Source organism: Garra rufa, chromosome 8 (assembly GCF_049309525.1).
Source record: "Garra rufa chromosome 8, GarRuf1.0, whole genome shotgun sequence".
Classification (NCBI taxonomy): domain Eukaryota; kingdom Metazoa; phylum Chordata; class Actinopteri; order Cypriniformes; family Cyprinidae; genus Garra; species Garra rufa.
Window position 1 is genome coordinate 25,652,479 of NC_133368.1, and position 17,255 is coordinate 25,669,733.

Sequence of the window (17,255 nt, forward strand, 5' to 3'; positions counted from 1 at the left end):
TATTCAGGTCAGTACTAAATAAAAAATAACATGCATTTTGTATGATTACTCCTATTTTGGTTAAATAATTAACATTTTGCAGATTCTGTAAGGTGTATGTAAACTTATGACCTCAACTGTAGATGGGATTCAACCATTTACAACACCTCTCCTCAGCAAGCCCCACGGTAATATCCATGTGCAAGTTACACTCTAAAGTATAATATTTTGTTCAAATGCTTTACCGTATGTATGAGTAATATCTTCTATCAAGTACCACTAATAATTTATTAGATCAGTAATGTGCATATTTGACTGTAATAGGCATATTAGGCTGATCTCTAAAGGAAGCCTCTGGACCATGTGAGATGTTTTCATGTTCAGCTGCAGTCGAGAAACTCAACAAGCCTGAAAATGATGGGTAATGAAACACCCTCAGACCCCTTTTAATTCTCTGCCCTCAAAGTTCAGATAAAACCCAGTGATGAAAAGATGATATTCATAGCCATATTTCCATGCTTTCACAAAAGAGCTCATTTATGAAAGGTGGCTCCCACTAGGAAAACTTATGCTATCTTTCGCGGTCTGATTTTCAAACATTCCTCAAAAGGTTGTATGAAGGCCACGTCCTTCATTAGAGAGAGAGGAAACAATCGGATACCCCACCCCTCACAGATGCTGCTCACCTGTAAAGAGATAATAATTGCTTTTCCCCCTTTTCGGATTGCTATTGATTTTCTATTACCTACGGTGACTAGACTTCACGTTCACAGAGAGATTGAAGTTTAACGATCACTTTTGGATGACAAAACGGCCTGAGTTTCTTGACAAGGACTGAGAGGAAGTAATGAGGGGTTGTTAATAACCAAAGCCAACACAAAATAACCCTTTTAAAACATGAAAAGACACCATTGGATGACTCTAATGAAAGAGAGAGGGGGTGTTTAATGCCAATTACTCTTTTAATTATTCTCCCTCTCAGTCACACTGAATTACATTAGAGTGAGAGGGTGAGTGCTGCCGGAATGCGTCTGAATGAAGAGATGTGGAAAATCATCCACTTCCTTTCACAGGGTGCAGAAACACGCAGGTGGACTGCTCAACAGAGCCATACATTTTCTTCATGAATGCATTCCCTTTCATTCCCAGCATTATGCCTCAAGATTCAGAACAGCTTCATATGTCCCTTCTTGTGTCTTCAGCAAAATAAGATGTACTGTACATGTACCACACTGATGTTTCCCCTAAACACCCCACTGATATTATAAGCATGCCTTTCTTTATGTACTGCTGTTCATGAAACCAGCTTTCCTGTAAAGAGGCAACAGGCAAAAGCACCTGCCTACCAGCTGAAATAATATGTGTTTGCTTTTCCAAGAAGAGCCATTTATGGTTTGTAATGTGGAAATCGTCAAGTGGTGTAGGAATTATTCAAAAAGAAAACATCCTTAAAGAAACCCAGAATTTCGAATTCAATTACAGAATGTTTATCTCCGTTTCTGTCAAATGGGGAAAGCTAGGAACACATTAGAAAAGAGTAAATAAAATCTGGAGGCACTAAAGAGCTCTGTGGGTACCATAGATGAAGAGAGACACCTAGTGGGCATTCTGATATCGCAGTAGGTAGTATTATCTGATTACAGCTTGATTAAGCACAAAGCTTACATGCTTATCAACATAATTGCTTTAGATACATGTAGAACAAAATATATGACTATAGTACATTTTCATTTCAGAGAGTGTTTGTCAGCTGTCAGAAAAAAGTCTCTAAAGGGTCTGTGATGAATTAGTATACTGTCTTTTAACTTTTAAAAGCGCTGAGGTTTTTTTGAACCTACGGACACACATTTCCTCAAAGCTTGCCTCATGCCTCTCGACGACCTTGTTTTCTGCACACTCCCACATTTGAGTCCCTTCAGACAAAATCCATAATTCCTATTTGACGGTACAGCCAGACGACTTTTTTTTTTCGTTTAGAGTAGGACAACAGATATTGATGTCTCTCATAGCACTGAGACTGAGGATGCCAATTACTTGCTGAAGAGTCTCTAGATGAGTGACTGTGTTTGGGTGTGTGTCTGATAGCCGTCTCATTTGTCATGAACACACTAGAGTTTCGCACAAAAGATATGTCAGGAACTTTTTCAAAGAGTTATTCTGAGTTCTAGACACAAACAAACCCAAATTTGTGTTTATAGTTTGCAGCATACTGTATGTAGGGCTTTCTGACTCACCAGGCTGACTTGTTTCATAGTGTCCCTCCAGGTTTTATCCACAGCAGTAAAGCGACGTCCCTCTTCGGGCATCTGGGCCATGATGTCTGGGGAGCTGAAGATGGGCTCAAGGTAGAGCCAGGTGCCCTGAACCTTTAACCACTCATCCATAATTTCCTGCAGCAAAAGCAGCTTGCCCTCCCAGTCCCTGAGATACATGCATACAGACACACAGTGTATACAAACTAGGCAGCTAAAAACCAGCACTTTGGCACCAATCTGAGCTCACTGATACTTTTTTAATTTAAAAAACAAAGAATGTCATCAATCATGGGACACCAACACAGTTCATGTACACTACTAGTCAAAATTTTTAATGTTTTTTAAAGAGGTTTCTTTTGCTCACCAAGCCTGCATTTATTTGATCCAAAGAACAGCAAAAGCAGTAATATTGTGAAATATTTTTACTATTAAAAATTTTGTACTACTAAAATAACTGCTTTCTATTTCAGTATATTTTAAAATGTAATTAAGTCTTCAGTGTCACATGATCCTTTGAAAATCATTCTAATATGCTGATTTGCTGTTCAAGAAATATTTTATTTCTATTATTATTATCAATATTTAAAACAGTTGAGTAAAAAAAAGTCAGGATTCTTTGATGAATAGAACGATCCAAAGATCAGCATTTATCTGAAATAAAAAACTTTAATAACATTATATTAGTATAATTAAGTCAGTAATTAAGTCAGTATAATTTTTTTGTTTTTTGGGGGGGAAAGAAATTATAGAAATTAATACTTTTATTTAGCAAGGATGCTTTAAATTGATCAAAAGATGATAAAGACATTTATAATGTTACAATAGATTTCTATTTCAGATAAATGCTTCTGAACTTTCTACTCATCAAAGAAACTTGAAAAAAAATCTACTCAGCTGTTTTCAACATAATAATAATAATAAATGTTTTTTGAACAGCAAATCAGAAAATTGGAATGATTTCTGAAGGATCATGTGACTGCAGACATGATGCTAAAAATTCAGTTTTGAAATTATAGGAATAAATTACATTTTTAAATATATTCAAATAGAAAACAGCCAAATAGTACAAATATTTCAGAATTTTACTATTTTTGCTGTACTTTGGATCTAATAAATGCAGGCTTAGTGACCATAACTTTTTTTAAAAAACATTAAAATTCTTGCTGTTCAAAAACATATGTGACCCTGGACCACAAAACCAGTCATAAGGTTAAATTTTACTAAACTGAGATGTATACATCAGTGGTTCTCAATCCTGGTCCTGGAGGACCCCTGCTCTGCACATGTTACATGTCTCCCTTATTTAACACACCTGATTGAGATCTTCAGCTTGTTAGTTCAGTTCATGGATCTCTACTAATGAGCTGATAATCTCAATCAGGTCTGTTAAATAAGGGAGACATGCAAAATGTGCAGAGCAGGGGTCCCCCAGGACCAGGATTGAGAACCACTGGTATACATCATATGAAAGCTCAATAAATAAGCTTTCTATTGATGTCTGGTTTGTTAGGATAGGACAATATTTGGCCGAGATACATCTATTTGAAAATCTGGAATCTGAGGGTGCAAAAAAATCAAAATACTGAGAAAATCAGCTTTAAAGCTGTCCAAATTAAGTTCTTAACAATGCAAATGTCACAGTTCTGTCTGTTTATGTCTTTGGTTTCGCCCGTTTTCTCCCCCTGTTGATCTGTGTCATTTGGTTTAGCCCATCGTTTGTGTGATTCCCGGCACCTGTCTCTGTAATTAGTCACCCTTTAAAAGTCTGTTTGTTTCTTGAGTTCTCTGTCGGTCTTTGTGAATGTTAAATGTGAATCGTGTGTGGAAGTGATCTGTGGTCCTGCTTGTATCTCTGAAGACTTTATTAAATGTAAATAGTGTTTATTGTTTATCTCATCTCATCTCGTCTCGTCCAGCACGTCAACACTCATAACAGAAAGACCGACCTTCAACAGTTTACCCGGCACCTTCCCCTGCGTTTCTTTTCCGTTTTTTCTCAGTGTTTGTTTTTTCAGTTTATCATGGACCCCACAGTTCTCCTCATCCTCCTGAGGCAGGGGGAACGCTCTCTTGAGGACCACACCCGTGACTATCTCCTCCTGGCAAACCATTCCAGCTTCCCGGATAGCAGCCTCTGTAACTACTACTACATCGGACTGAACACCACCACCAAAGCGCTGCTATCCGGGGAGGGTCCTCAAGAGAGCCTGCCGGATTACATCGAGTGGGTGCTGGCGTCCTGTCAATCATCCTGGACCATCGACTTCGTCGAAGAGGACATCAGCCCCACTCCAGACCCAGAACCCAGCCAAACATCACCCCGACAAGCGGAGTTGCAGCCCGAGCCCACCGCAGATGGAGAGACAGAGCCGAGAGCGATAGAGCCAGAGCTTGAACCATCTGACCAGGTGCGAGAGCCGACTACAACATCCTTGACGGTGGATTGCTACGTGGAGCAAGAGAGGGCGATAGAGAGCCCTGCCCACTGCACCATCGCTGAGGGTGAGCTTGGACAACATTCTGGGGATTTAATAGACTTTTTCTCGGATCTCGTCGAAGATAACTCCTGTGACTTAATAGTAGGGATGTAACGGTATCAAAACTTCACGGTACCTCGGTATGAATGTCACGGTACGGTATTTATTGAATCATAAACAGGAAAAACAAAACTAATGAAGAGACTCGAAAAAAGTGCCAGAAGTGTTTATTAAATAGTTTACATTAACACTGAACATATCAATGGCATAAAAATTTGCCATCTATCTGTAAACTTTGAAACAGAAAATTATTAAAGCATGTAAAAAACAGTCAAATCAGTTTAGCTGAATGAGTTGTCTGAATCTAGTTGTCTGCTTGAAATAAGATTTTTTTTCTTACCCCATTGGCAGATTATTCGGCTTGTTTTAAACAAAAACTCACTTAATTTTGACTTGTTTTTACTTAAAACAAGACAATAATTTTTCTTGTCTAGAAAATCCTTCTTGATTTAAGAAATTTTAGATATTTTGGCTGGAAACAAGACAAAATTCTAAGTAAGAAAAGCATTTTTTGGAGTTCAGTAGGCTCTCATGCCTTTCTTTCTCATTAAATATTTATTAAAAACAATCCTTTAAAGAACTTTTCTACCTGGACAAGTGCATCTATGTTGCCTAGTTTATTTAAAACTGCACCTTTCCTTATTTTAAACCTAGCCAAAAAGCCACGTGTTGACTGTGAAACACAGTAGACTTCATTTATATGCATTTATGGTACATTTCCGTGTCAATCCATGTTCATTTTTACAGCGAACAATGCACTGTAACATTAATTCAGCGCATACAGCACAGCAAAAAATAGATTCGGTGCCGAAACGATCGCTGCACTGCTGCAAAGGCACCGCTTCTAGGACGTACTGCCGGACAGCAACCGCGTGCAGTGTGAACGCTCTAATCCGTTAAGATGGGTGCTGAAAAGAATACGTAACGCATACGCACTGCAGACAGAGCATGTAGGTTCGACCATTTCCATCTCTTTTCCTTGCTGCTACAGTCAGTAGCGACAACAGACCGCAAAGGATGATGGCCACGCTTGGGCTGATGGGAAATGTAGTTCCCGCTGCCTCCCGTTCGCTCCATTCGCCTGAACAAACTTTTCTCAGAAGACCTATCATTTTATCGAGTCATGCGACCACGGTAGTATCGAAAAAATTTGCTATTGCGGTACGACGGTATTTACAATACCGTTACATCCCTACTTAATAGACTTCAATATGGAAATATCCGTCTGCCCGGAATTCCCACCCATCCACCCTGTGTCATCCACATCCATGTTTGTCTGGCCGCCGCTGTCCCCTGACAGCCCCTCAGCTCACCCTCAGCCCAACACCTGTGCAGTGGGCTCGCCGCGGGGATGCCAGCTTCCATCGGCGTCTCGGCTGGAGAATCCCTCAGCTCCGCCTCCAGCCTCCGAGTCCAGGACTCCGCCTCGGCCCTCCGACCCTGCTGCTCCACCACGGCTCTCGACGCCCTCCTCTACATCGTCGCCCGTCGGTCCACCAGCTCCACCGGGCTCCATCATCTTTTCGGCTCCGCCCTGGTCAGTCGTCACCCCATCGTCACCTCAGGACTCTGCGCCTCGTCACACCGTCCCACCGGCTCCTTGGGACTCCTCCTTCCTGTGGGCACAGCCTCCATCCTCTGTTGCTCCGGCTCCGCCGCGGACCTCCGGATCTCCGCCTCGGCCGCCAGAGCCTCCTGTTCCGCCTTGGCCCTCCGGATCCTCGGCGTCACCCTGGATCTTCGGCTCTCCGTCTCCACCTCGAGCTCCTCCTCCGCCTCTGTCGGTCGGCCCCATGAGTCGGCACGCCTTCTTCCACCATGGTTCCTCCCTCCGTCGGCTCCACAGTGGGCCGTCATCATGGCTGCGGTCTGGGTCGGTTCCTCCTGTTTCCTCCCTGGCTCCTCCCTCCGTCGTCGCCCCCTTGGACTGTCTTGTCTGCCCCTTGGACTTCTGTTTTGGTCCCCCTCCGTGGGTTGCGTCCTCCACCGAAGCCTCCTCCATTATGGACTCGAGTTTTCTGTTTTTTCGCCCCTCTTTTCTGTTTTGTTTTTCTTTTTCTATGGCGCGAGGACGCGCCTATTCGGAGGGGGGCGTAATGTCACAGTTCTGTCTGTTTATGTCTTTGGTTTCGCCTGTTGTCTCCCCCTGTTGATCTGTGTCATTTGGTTTAGCCCATCGTTTGTGTGATTCCCGGCACCTGTCTCTGTAATTAGTCACCCTTTAAAAGTCTGTTTGTTTCTTGAGTTATATGTCGGTCTTTGTGAATGTTAAATGTGAATCGTGTGTGGACGTGATCTGTGTTCCTGCCTGTTCCAGCTTGTATCTCTGAAGACTTTATTAAATGTAAATAGTGTTTATTGTTTATCTCGTCTCGTTCCATCCAGCACATCAACACTCATAACAGCATATTACTAATCAAATTACATTTTGATATATTTATAGTAGGAATTTTACAAAAAATCTTCATGGAACATGATCTTTACTTAATTTCCTAATGATTTTTGGCATAAAAGAAAAATCAATAAATTTGACCCATACAATGTATTTTTGGCTATTGCTACAAATATACCCCAGCAACTTAAGACTGGTTTTGTGGTCCAGGGTCACATATGGTTGGCATTGTACGAATTAGGCTAGTGCATGCACAATTCTGTAATCATACCATACTTCACCATGTTCTAATGGAAATGTTAATGCCAATTTTTTTTTTTTTTTTTTTTTTTTTTACACACAAAGTATTATTGTAGCTTCATAAAATTAAGGTTGAACCTTACTATCAATGTCCTTACTATCTTTCTGGGCCTTAAACGGGGATGTTGTGTTGCTATCTATGCAGGGTCAGAAAGCTCTCGAATTTCATCAAAAATACCTTAATTTGTGATCCGAAAATGAACGAAGGTCTTACAGGTTGAAATAACATGAGGGTAAGTAATTAATGACAGAATTTTCATTTGCAGAATGCACTTAAAAGGCACTATTGTTCATGCTGATTGCAAAATATGCAAAAGAACAGACACTCATCACTCACCGTATCTCGGCTTCAAATGGCTTGATAAATGGTGAGCCCCTCATGGTCTGGGTCTTGACAATATGGTCATCCAGCAGCATTTGGATCTCATCCAACGAGGACAGAATGGAGGTTCCAGTTTCACGATAGGGCAGAAGGGTGAACTCCATCCCTTCCCATTCACCAGCCATGCGCTCCATGGCTTTTTCAAGGCCGTGCTCCTTACTGGCCCCTTCGCTGATGGTTTCAAAGGCAGAGAGGTGAGCTTCCAGATGCAGTGGAAGAAACTGGGCCACACAGGCATCTTCCTCTGAGGGCTTGAGGGGGAAGCCGACAACTGCAGACATGGCCTCCCAATGGCGCTCGCGGAGACCGGGGTTACAAAGCACCTGCCGAAACAAATCATCCACGTAATTAATGAGCAGCCCAGCATAGAATATGCACTCTCAGAATTCCCCAGAAAGCACAGCAGATTTCAACCCCTTGCATGTTGTTTAATAAATATTTTGGCTAATTTATAATGCTTTCATCTACCAATAAAAGTGAAGTACTCTGAGGTATTGTCAAAAAAGGACATTTGGGACAGTGACTCAAATAAAAAGCATCATATCTCTGTACAGCACCTGCACTAGAGGAATGTGTTCCTTAAAGGCTTCCACTTCGGCCTTCACAGAGGTGGCGATTTGAAGAGCTTTGGGTGAGTCCTGGAAGCTTTTCTCTAGCTTGTACAGAGAACGGCTGTAGTTACCCACATCATTTTCCACTTTGTCCGGGTTGACGGCTGCGAGTGGGCCGTTCACCCACTGACGGTACTGATTCTGAAATTCAGCTGCTGTCTCATACAGCCGCAGATAAGGGACCAGACGGTCTTGAACAGTTTTGCATTGTGGATACTGAGAGACAGGCCAACCAAAGGCCTCCTCCTCCTGGTTGAAGCCTCTGATCTGATGGATAAGAGAGAGAATGAGTTTGATTGTGCAGGTGCAATGATAAAAATGGCTATTCTCAGAGGCACTCTAAAACTCTTTGACAAATCCAACTGATAAATGTCCTAAACATTCATTTTGTCTGCACTTTAGATTGTGTCTTGAGCTTTTTTTAGAATGACAATAACATTTTATTTACATCTTGGTGTTTCCATTCAGCATTTTTATGCAATATCCCAAATTTGCAGAATATTTATGGATGAAAACATTGCTAATGAAGCAGTGAAATAGTTTTTTTTTGGTCCACAGTACAAAGTACCTTTTCCATAACCAAGTCCAGTTTAGAATTGAGGGCCTGGGCTTTTTTCAGATACTTGTTGAGCTCAGAGATGTCACCAAAGGTCATAAAGTCCTCCGCCTGTTGTTCATAGCTCTTGAGATCCTCCACAACCCTCTCACATCTCAACTATGATTAAAAAACACAATATTTTATGCATTAGAGCAGCAGTGCCAGATTGAACATAAAAATGCAGAGTTTTAATTATGTGTCTCAGTGGTGAATTTATGTTTGAATTTCTGCTTTCTCTGTTTTCGTATATCTTCTTTTGTTTTTGTTGTTGCCAAGTATCAAATTAAATTTTACTTTTTGTGTCTCTGCGTGTGTTTTTGTTGTTGGTAAGTACAGAATAAAAGCTTGGTGAATATGTTTGTTTTTTGTTTTTTTTTCCCAAATGTTTTGTTGTCGCTAAGTATCAAGCTTGGAGGTTCTTTATTGCTTTCCCTAATTGTTATTCTAATATGCACTATATAATGTACAAAGTGTTGCATAATGTGAAGATTTGATGTGTCTGTTTCCAGGGTATGTTTTCATGTTTGGTTTGATCAATTGTTTTTCGAGTTGCCTGTGCTGATTGGCCAGCATGTGGCATCTCTACTACCTTGAGGCCATTCTGGAACTGGTTTGTCTTCTCTTTGATAATCTGACGGTGCTGATCAAAGGTCGAAGGCATGCGTCCATGACACAGGAAGGTCTTGCTGTTCAGCTCAATGTCTGTGTGCGAGAATGTGACATAATCCACCAAAAAACACAACCTGCTATTGGACTCCTGGAGCTTCATTTCCAACTGAGGCATTTCCTCTGCCTCCACCTTAATCACATATGCCTATGACAAAAAGGAAATGACATAGTGAAAGATCTTTTTGTTTATTTTCTAAACAGAGACCGATTCAAATATAGAGATAGAGGTCAGTATTACCTTAAGTTCCATAAGTTCCTGTGTGTTTGATGGACTTCTGAGGGCCTTATTTGATATTGTATCATATTCCTCACACAACCTAGAGATCAGTGACTCAGATTACTAACTGGTTAATGACAAAATGATTTGGAAATTTGTGAATGACTCACTTGTTATTAAACTCTTGATGACCCTGTAACATGTGATTGACCAGTTTTTGCAGGAGAACCTCTGCTCGCTTTACAAGGGCATGGACCAGATCATGGGAGTGCACTTCAAACATGCCCAAACGCACCACCTAAAACACAACAAATGAAGATTTCAGCTAAAATTCTGCCAAAATGTAAACTGGTACAACTGATGTAAATAACCATCAACCTTCAGGGTGTTGTATTGGATCTCATCAGCCAACTGCCGGTAGCGTGTCACCTCCATCATCAGCTCCTGGAAGGAGTGCTGTTCCTGCAGGAACTGGGTAACATCCTCCTCAGCTTGCTGGGACACCAGTGGAGCATACTTGTCATAGAGACGGACATGCTTCAAAGGTTCGGCACTTTCTGCACGTATTACATGTCTGATCTTCTCCTGCTGGGCCACCAGTATCTCTGGCAAGACAGTTGGCTCCAGAGTACGGGGTGTTTCTGGGCCAGGCTGGAATTAGCGGAGTACAAATATGTAAATACATGACACAGAAATAACAATAATATTTAGAGTAAGGTCTGCTTTTAAAGGGAATCACAACTGTGTCTGGTTACAGCTTCTAATAATACAGTCAAAGTCAAAACTTTACATACACCTTGCAGAATCTGCACAAATGTTAATTATTTTACCAAAACAAAATGCATAGTATTTTTTATTTAGTACTGACCTGAATAAGATATTTCACTTTAAAGACATTTACATATGGTCCACAGGAGAAAATAATAGTTGAATTTATAAAAATTACCCCGTTTAAAAGTTTACATACACTTGATTCTTAATGCTGTGTTCTTACTTGAATGATCCACAGCTGTTTTTTTTTTTAGTGATAGTTGATCATGAGCATTAAACTGCCTGCTGTTCTTCAAAAAAAATCCTTCAGGTCCCACAAATTCTGTGGTTTTTCAGCATTTTTGTGTATTTAAACCTTTTATAATGATGACTATAAGATTATAAGAAACTATAAGAAACAGTGCATTTAGATCTAGGGGGTGAAAACTTTATTAGAAGATCAAGGTTAATTTTATTTATTTTGTCTTCTGGGAAAAATGCAAATATCTTCTGTAGCTTTTGAAGCTTCTGAACTAAACAAACAAAAAAGATATTTAGGCAAAATATGAAAAATGTACACATCTTCATTCTGTTCCAAGGTTAACACCCTGGCTCTTAATGCATTGTTTTTCCATCTGGAGCATCAGTGAGCATTTGAACCTTCTGTAATAGTTGCATGTGAGTCCCTCAGTTGTCCTCAGTGGGAAAAGATAGAAAATTGTGTGGAAAAAAACACATAATTTTTAGGACCTGAAGAATTTTTCTGAAGAACAGCTTGCAGTTTAACTGTTCAGGACAAACAAGGGACTCATGAACAACTATCACTAAACAACAACAACACAGCTGTGGATCATTCAGGTAACAACACAGTTGTAAGAATCAAGTGTATGTTAACTTTTGAACCTGGTTATTTTCTCTTGTGGACTAAATGTAAATGTCTTTTATGTGAAATATCTTATTCAGGTCAGTACTAAATAAAAAATAACATGCATTTTGTATGATGCTTCTTATTTTGGTAAAATAATTAAGATTTTGCAGATTCTGCAAAGTGTATGTAAACGTTTGACTTCAATTGTATTTAGCCTATACAACCCTAACTAGGGGAAATCTTTGTAGAGTGTTAAAGGAGTGATATCACACTTTAAATATATAAATAGTATACATTTCGGGGCCCAAAACATTCATAACTTGCTATAAATATATATGTTACATAAGTTAACCAAGTTCTGTTTCAGAATGCAAAATCTTTCTGACTTAGTTTCAATAAATGGTCTGTTTTCACTGAAGGAAGACGTTTTGAATTCTGAACATATAGTTTTCAAGTACACTGAACTCTTTTATCTCAAAAGATCAAGCTAAATTTGATTCCTCATGATATGAACCATTTAATATTTATATTGCTATCAAACCACATAGCACAAGTGAGATGTAACAAAAACAAAAACAAAAAAAACATATGTTTACCCATTCTGAGTACAGTTTCGTCTCTACTCGAGGGATCAAACTTAAGGATTTCAGCATCATGTCATACACATTTAGCAGGGTGACTTCAAAGTGTTTGAAATCAGGTTCAAATCTGATAGTATTTTGATCCAGCACCAGCCTTAGGACAAGCCCTGGATGCTCATAGGCTCGTACTGACCGCTTCAGTGGGGGAAAATAAAACATGTTACTTCATATGTCATGGGGATTTATAAAGGCTGTCAAAATATATGTAATAAAAGAAACACTAAAGCAAAAAAGATTAAGCGGTGATATAAAAATTGTCCAAAGAAAGAAAGGTTCAGAGTTTGCAGTGGTACAGATCTTACAGGGTCCTGCGCGATGAGATGTGTGTAGTCCTGAATAGACTCCAGTGCCAGGCTTTGGAGCTGGGAGGTCATGAGCGTGCCCAGACAGTTGTAGAAAGACTGCAGTCGAGCAACACTAGTGTTGCTAGGGATCAGTTTGCGCTTGCTACCAAGACAGCAGATTTGCTGAACTTCTGGTATCCACCTATTTCATTCAAAAAACGAAAAGAAACAGTCAAAGTTGCATTGTTTTTGCAGGGTACAATCTGCGAAGCTTAAGAAAATTGACAACTTGTAACTGCATACTGCAATATTGAGTAGCAATTCATCAATCAAGTCATGCGGTCAGTGATGTATTGACAAGTATATGAAAACGGCTGAGAGTGCTTACTTTTTGAGAAGGATGTCTGTGGCACATTCAATGTGTTTGCTGACTAACTGCTGAAAGGCAGACAACTCCACAGATTCCGGCTCATTGTGGAAGACCTCCACGTCAATAAGACGCAACTTCCTGCAGAAAAGAATAAGACAATATAGACATTACGGAAAAAGCCCCTTGTGATAAAGAAGTGCACTCACTCACAAAAGTATATACACTACCAGTCAAAAGTTTTTAATGTTTTTTAAAGAATTCCCTTCTGCTCACTAAGCCTGCATTTATTTGATCCAAAACACAGCAAAAGTAGCAATTTTGTCAAATATTTTTACTACTTAGAATAAGCTTTCTATTTGAATATATTTTAATATGTAGTTTGTTCTTATGAATAAAGCTCAATCAAAGCTTCAGCATCATTATAGTCAACATTATAGTTTTTGCTGTACTTTTGGATTACTATTTATAATGTACTTGCAAATATTTACATACTAATGAAACAAGGGACAACACTTTCATGACTGTTTCATGTGTTTCATGACATGAAGTAAACTTTGTAATAACGTCAAATTAAATGTTTTACTTCAAATGAAATTTTGAACCATTACATTTTAATAATAAAGTGCAATAAAGTGTCTTAAAATCTTTCTGTCATTCTATTTGCACTGTATATTACTTCTGTAATAAAAGCTCTTTTACTAACAGGTTACTGACTAAATGTTTTGGAAATTTGTCAGTAACTCACTTTCTGGATGATGCTAAAGTATGATAAAGTGTACTTTTTTCCCAGAAGGTGCTTTACTGCTACAATGCAGTTCACCACCTTCAACGTTCTGAAATTGTCCAGTCCCATAGTGTCTTCACAGTCATCTGACACTTACTTGAAAGACACTTGCCACAGATCTAATACTGCTAGCATAGTGGGATTGATTGAGTGAAGCTGGTTTCTCATTCTTTTCTGGGCCTGAAGAAATGATTTATTCCATGGCTTTGGATTCATTTCCATTCTGCAAGACACACAGCAAAATAAAAAAACTCTGGCATTTAATACACAATGATTGAAAAAACAAATATGATTTTTCAAGTTGTTTTTCTTTAGTGAAGGCTTTTTTTTACATTTTCTGTCATTTAATAATATTAACATAATTCAGAATGCTTTCTGTCATTTTGGCAGATTAAAATAGGCATGAACTATTGTTTTTCTGCATATTACAAGCCTTGCTACAGTAAAGGATGCTAAAAGGGATTAGAAGTGAAGGGTATTAAATTAAGTTTTAAAATACTCGTACCACAGAAGTTCTTGTTACATCAAAGTCACAAATCACATAATATAAGGCTGAATTTGAATTTAGAAGAACACAGTCTGCATTATTTTGATAAATATACACTTTTAACTAGAATGCCTTATGGTCAGTTTTATGTCTGAGATACTCTTTTTTTTTTTTTCTTGTGTTGTGTACCACTAAAAGGAATTTAGCAGAACTCACTCCTGTCTGTGTGGAGGGAGATCTCCAGCTTTGGGGTCTTGATTCTGTCTGGGGTCCTGCAGCACAAAATCCACTACATGGAGAACAGAGGACAACAACACACACAATACTTGGTCATGGCATTTAGACAGCAGCATAGACAGAAATAAATAAAAAGGGTAATTAATTAAATAACAGTTAAAAATATTGTGTGGCAATAACAATGAGGGACAAGCACCAAGACCAATCAAGATCCCCACCAAAACATATAAAGCAACTGTGTCTACTTTGCAAATTAGCAAATCAGCCAAAGAGCAGACTATACCAATGGCCTTTTTGACACTGAACAGATAGTCTTCTCTCATCTCATCTGAGAGGGCCTCAATGGTTCCACTCAAACTCTTCAGGTGCTCTGGGACTAAAGCAAGAACATTCTTGAGCCAAGAGTCCTCCATGACTGCCACGTCCTCTGTGCCTATCCCATTGCGGATGTAATAGTAGTACCTCTGAAAGACAGAAAACAAGACCATGTTTGTGGCCAAAGAGCATAACGCCATCCAGCATTTTTAATACTGAAATTGCTTCCTCTTATATCACTGCTTACCAAAATGTCCTTCTCTGCAGCAGTAGGCGATCCTGAGGCAGATGGGGTGCTGTCTTCTGTGATGGACGTAGCAATGGCATCTTCACGGTGCCTGAAATCATATTGTTCTTTTAGTGATTATATGTGACAGGTACAATTTGTCATCAAGAACTCATCTCTATGCAAATCAAACCCACATCATAATGCTGACGAGAGAACTGCGAAACTGCTCGCGATCCCTCTTGGGTTGGACACGGCCACGATGCTTGGAGGAAACTCCTGAAATCCTTTCATCTTTGGCCCGCTGACCTTGACGACGAGTCTGACGCCATTGTACCCCTGCTCCTTGGACGTCTCCTTAAGAGAAATCGGAAGTATGTTCTCACAAATATTATATGACCCTGGACCACAAAACCAGTCATAAGTGGCACGGGTATATTTGTAGCAATGGCCAAAAATACATTGTATAGTTCAAAATTTTTGCCAAAAAAAATCCTTACTATATTAAGTAAAGATAATGTTCCATAATGATATTTTGTAAATTTCCAATCATAAATATATCAAAAGTTATTTTTTAATTAGTAATATGCATTGCTAAGAATTTAATTTGGATAACTTTAAAGGCGATTTTTTTAGTATTTTTGATTTTTTTTTTTTGCACCCTCAGATTCCAGATTTCAGATAGTTGTATATTGGACACATATTAACATATCCTATTGTCATTTCCATACATCAATGGAAAGCTTATTTATTCAGCCTTACATATCATGTATAAATAAAAAAATGACCCTTTTGAGTGGTTTTGTGGTCTAGGGTTACATATAGTCTGGGTTGCATATAGTTACATGTAATATAGTATAAGTTCTTTTAATAAATCAAAATATATTGTATCTCATACTAGAGAGTAAAGAACCAAGGGTGTCCTCTTGAGATGGTCCCTGAAGACGAAAGCTAGGTCTTGCTTCATGCCACCGAGGTTTGGACCGAACCTGAAAGTCACAAGCCACACTGTTGTTGGCTGAGAAAACATAAAGTTAATCTTGACTTAAAAAGATGGTGGATCAGTGCCAGGCTTTACCTGTTGTATCTGTGGTAAAAGACCCACAGATTTATCTGGTTTCTTGGGGGGCTTCTTTTTGCCAAATGGAAAAAAGGAAGATGGAAGATGGAATATGTTTAGTGTGAGTATTATTATTAGGAATTTGTGTTAGATGTTCATTGTGTATATCAGTTATTCATAATTTAAGAAAGTTATTCATGAGAATTTAAACACATTCTATTCGCCTTAAATATAACTTAACTTTTGACTCACCGGCATCTCCATGTCCAGCACTTTGGTTTGCGACTTTACATGAAATAAATTCGTCGTTTTCACCTTTTTAAGATGAAGCAACGCCGTATCTTGCAGATGTCAACACATCTGTGAGAAGACAATTTGGCACATTTTCGTAAAAACACAGCTCCTCACTTGTCCAACGGTGTGCAGGTTACGCAATACACGACAATTTCTCTGTAAATGTATAAGTTATTGTAAATTAGGTTTAAAAGGCTGTTTTAGTTTGTTACCTGTGTTTGTTCACTAACTTACCTGCTTGTGAAAGTGTATTCGCGTTGCTAACCCAGTAACCAAGGAAGCGCGATGTCCAGCGGAACCGGCTCTGATTGGTCTACATTTAACGTAATGCGACAATGCCCGCCCCACTCACATGTGTATGTATTTGCTGTTTTGTCTGCGTTCCGTTGTCGTATTTTATCTGGACAGTAGTTAGTTGCAGAAGAAGAAATACACTTTCTTAATTGAAAAAAAACGACAGAAAGTAACGTCTTTTTAAATCAAGTAACTAACTAAATAACATTTCAGATAAACCACATATTTCAGTCTCATTCAAATACGGCTGATGCAGTATATGTATGACAGTGTATACATACATTTTAGACACAAAAGTTATAGCCAACGCATCTAATTTAAACATTATCATTAACCCGGTTAAGCAAATACATTTCACAGTTGAGGTCGAAAGTTTACATCCATCTTGCAGATTCTGCAAGATTGTATGATCAAAGGGATCATACAAAATTCATGTCATTTTCTTAATTTAGTACTGATCTGAATAAGGTATATCACATTAAAAAAACGTTACATATAGTCCACAAAAGAAAATAATAGTTGATTTAAAAAAAAGTTTTCATACACTTGATTTTTAATACTTGGTTGCCTGAATGAGTCACAGCTGTTTTTTGTTGTTTTAGTGATAAGTCCCTTGTTGTCCTGAACAGTTGAACTGCCTGCTGTTCTTCAGAAAAAATACTTCAGGTCACACAAAAAAAAAAAATTCCCCAGCATTTTGTGTAT

The 17,255-nt window shown here is 39.0% G+C and overlaps 1 protein-coding gene across 1 annotated transcript in view; it reads right to left on the bottom strand.

Annotated features, from left to right (window-relative positions):
- dnah7 (dynein, axonemal, heavy chain 7) overlaps nt 1-16,220 on the bottom strand; it is a 96,923-nt gene extending 80,703 nt beyond the window's left edge. The window contains exons 1-19 of the mRNA XM_073845060.1: nt 16,215-16,220; nt 15,981-16,034; nt 15,801-15,891; nt 15,100-15,256; nt 14,924-15,014; nt 14,645-14,825; nt 14,341-14,413; nt 13,735-13,860; nt 12,872-12,991; nt 12,502-12,685; nt 12,155-12,334; nt 10,319-10,591; nt 10,111-10,238; nt 9,962-10,040; nt 9,644-9,868; nt 9,025-9,171; nt 8,403-8,723; nt 7,801-8,168; nt 2,214-2,400 (exon numbers count right to left, since the gene is read on the bottom strand). Coding sequence (XP_073701161.1) covers nt 2,214-2,400; nt 7,801-8,168; nt 8,403-8,723; nt 9,025-9,171; nt 9,644-9,868; nt 9,962-10,040; nt 10,111-10,238; nt 10,319-10,591; nt 12,155-12,334; nt 12,502-12,685; nt 12,872-12,991; nt 13,735-13,860; nt 14,341-14,413; nt 14,645-14,825; nt 14,924-15,014; nt 15,100-15,256; nt 15,801-15,891; nt 15,981-16,034; nt 16,215-16,220 — 2,991 coding nt within the window. The remainder of the gene's footprint in view (nt 1-2,213; nt 2,401-7,800; nt 8,169-8,402; nt 8,724-9,024; nt 9,172-9,643; nt 9,869-9,961; nt 10,041-10,110; nt 10,239-10,318; nt 10,592-12,154; nt 12,335-12,501; nt 12,686-12,871; nt 12,992-13,734; nt 13,861-14,340; nt 14,414-14,644; nt 14,826-14,923; nt 15,015-15,099; nt 15,257-15,800; nt 15,892-15,980; nt 16,035-16,214) is intronic.
- Between the last annotated feature and the right edge of the window lie 1,035 nt (nt 16,221-17,255).